A 2,634-nucleotide genomic window follows, 5' to 3' on the forward strand; every position below is an offset into this window, starting at 1 on the left:
TTTGTTCGTCATTAGCATGCACACTTGGGGAAGGAAAAGTCCACAAAACGTGACTGAATGTGTTTTTTAGTAGTGTTATTTTCCGTACTTAAATAATTAATTAATAAAGAATAAACACATTTAAGTGCCAAAATCATCACTTTAATTTAATGTAAATGTTACACACTACCGCGGTAAAGACATCCTCTACTGGACTATATCCAAGATTGTGAATCAAGAACTGATCAAGTCAGATTCTTCAGGTCAGTACTATTACTTCATCAGAGCAATACATGTAAAATCAGATGTGATGAGTACTTTGAGTACATTGAAAATATACAGGGCTGAATTAACCATTTATCTGCTACACCAGCTCCCTCCCTTTATCATCTGGTACTTTGTTTTTTTTACAGAAAGTCTTTTACAAACCTGTTGAATTGGATGGAGCGTCAACTAATTGTAGAACAATGAAGAAGGTAAGTGATGTGTTTAACAAACAACTTTCTCAAAATCCTATGTAACACCCACCATGTTATGTATGGTGACATATATTTCTGGCTGATGAAATAATGTTGACATACAGTAGAAACTAGTCTTTCTTCATACTCACTTGTTGGCTGACCTAAAAACCTATATAGTTTGATGTTTCCGTCTTCCCTGATACAATCTAGTGTGACCTGTAAGGGCGTCTCAGCATTGTCTACATAATGACAGTTATTAACAAAAACACTAATTAAACACTGACTTTGACCCCATTCCCTCATCATCAACATAACATATCTATGTACAGTTGCTAAAGTCTGTAAATGGGAAATGCCAGGCACATAATTTATCTGTGATTAAGGTTGAATCCTTAACATCTAGAACAGTTTGTTCTAGTTTCTAATTTATTAACATTTAAAAATGTTTTATCCACAAGCTAAAAAAAATCGTTGTTTTTATTTACACTGACATCGAATTGTATTAAGGAAGAGGAGCACTTACAGAGCATTCACATTCCATTTAAAGTCCAACGACATACTGTATATAAGGTCAGGTAGCCTCGATTTTCTGTCTGCTCAATTTGTTTGCTTTTACCCATACTTAACAAACAGGAGGAGAGGGGATGTACATTTTCTCGGCAAAAGTTTTAAAGGTACATTTTTTGCTTATTGGTTATTTGAACAGACGTAAACAGGTGCGCATGTCCGTGGAACTATGTTTTACGCTCAAAGTTTAAAAAGTGACAACAAATGATGAACATTATTATTAAGAAGTCCCCGACGACACTCTTGCTGTTCTGCACGTGATAGCATGTGTAAAATAACAGGTAATTGAGAGTTAACTAAGTTCATACCTTCAGCTGAGATTTGGACACTTTGCCGCTCTTGTCCACGTCCAGCGCCGTGAATGCGTGCCATATACACTTTAACAGCTCGTCCCGCTGGCTCATGGTGGATGTAAAACGTGCGGGTCCTCTCGACTGTCTCCCCCTGTCCTCTTCTCACTTCTCGCTTATCTCCGTCTGGCTCAAACTCTGAGCGAGCCTGACGGACAACAGGACCAGGGAAGTCACGTGACCAGCGATCGTCACGGCGCTGTTGAAGAGCTGCAGCTCCACACAGCGAGAGAGGCCAACGTGTGCACAGGCAAGTGACTTCTGACTGGATGACGAAAAGGTCATTGTTAATTCCCCTCTTGTAATTAAGCAGCAAGGATAGTATTCTTTGGAAGTAATCTTTTCTGCAGCTGTAACTTGGATTTTCTCTGATTCATGTTAATTACTCAGACATCTGATGTGCAGGCTATGGCCATGGAAAAATAATGATGACACATGTATCATAGAATAATGCAAACACACCCAGATACACAACACGCCCACTGTAACTCTCCTCTGCATGTCACTCAATGGAGGAGAGGGAGGAGCCTGTGACCATGGAAGGGAAAGACGTCATACTCTCAGGTAAATAATAGCGACATTTTTCAAACAACACTCGCTAGTTTTTTCTCCAGTAGCTAAATCCTTAACGGAGTCTGAAAAGTTGCTTAATGTAGTGACAAAGTCAATTGGAAGAACCACTGGTTTAAGTGGAAATGCATATGTGATTGGTTAGAAGCGTCACATGGGGAAAAATATTTGGTTAATATGTTTTTTTTTAAAAAAAGTTTTCAAATTTTTTTTTTTCTAAATTTTGATGAAAATTTTGGAAAAATATTTTTCAGATTTGATGATTCTCATCAAAGTGGACATTTGGAGAACATATTTGGAAATTTCTTGTTTTAAATCGTTTTGTACCATTTTTATTCAAATTTGGTTAAATTTTGACAAAAGTTTGTAAAATTATTTTTCATAATTCTATCTTTTCCTGCATGTTTCTCATCAAGTCAATGCATTTAGAGAGCATTTTTAGAAACTAATTTCTCAGATTTCTTGGTCAAAATTGGTCATTTTTTGGTCAGAAAATAAAGAAATCTGACAGAAATCTTTCTAAAATAGATTTTTTTAAACTTTGTCTTTTCCTGCATGTTTTAAAAAGTTTTCTTTATAAAACGTTTTGTTAAGTGTAAACCTTCATGTCATTTTTGGTCAAAAACATTTTGACAAAAATATTTGTAAAATTATTTATGAGAATTTCATCTTTTCTTGCTATGTTCACTTGGCAGCATGTTTTAGGA

General features: G+C 36.0%; 1 protein-coding gene across 1 annotated transcript in view; it reads right to left on the reverse strand.

Moving 5' to 3' along the window:
- swap70b (switching B cell complex subunit SWAP70b) overlaps positions 1–1,651 on the reverse strand; it is a 14,594-nt gene extending 12,943 nt beyond the window's left edge. The window contains exon 1 of the mRNA XM_008311767.3: positions 1,316–1,651. Within this exon, the coding sequence (XP_008309989.1) occupies positions 1,316–1,411 (96 nt within the window). The 5' untranslated portion in view covers positions 1,412–1,651. The remainder of the gene's footprint in view (positions 1–1,315) is intronic.
- Between the last annotated feature and the right edge of the window lie 983 nt (positions 1,652–2,634).

The sequence above is a fragment of the Cynoglossus semilaevis genome, chromosome 6 (assembly GCF_000523025.1).
Source record: "Cynoglossus semilaevis isolate Cse_v1.0 chromosome 6, Cse_v1.0, whole genome shotgun sequence".
In the NCBI taxonomy this organism is placed as follows: domain Eukaryota; kingdom Metazoa; phylum Chordata; class Actinopteri; order Pleuronectiformes; family Cynoglossidae; genus Cynoglossus; species Cynoglossus semilaevis.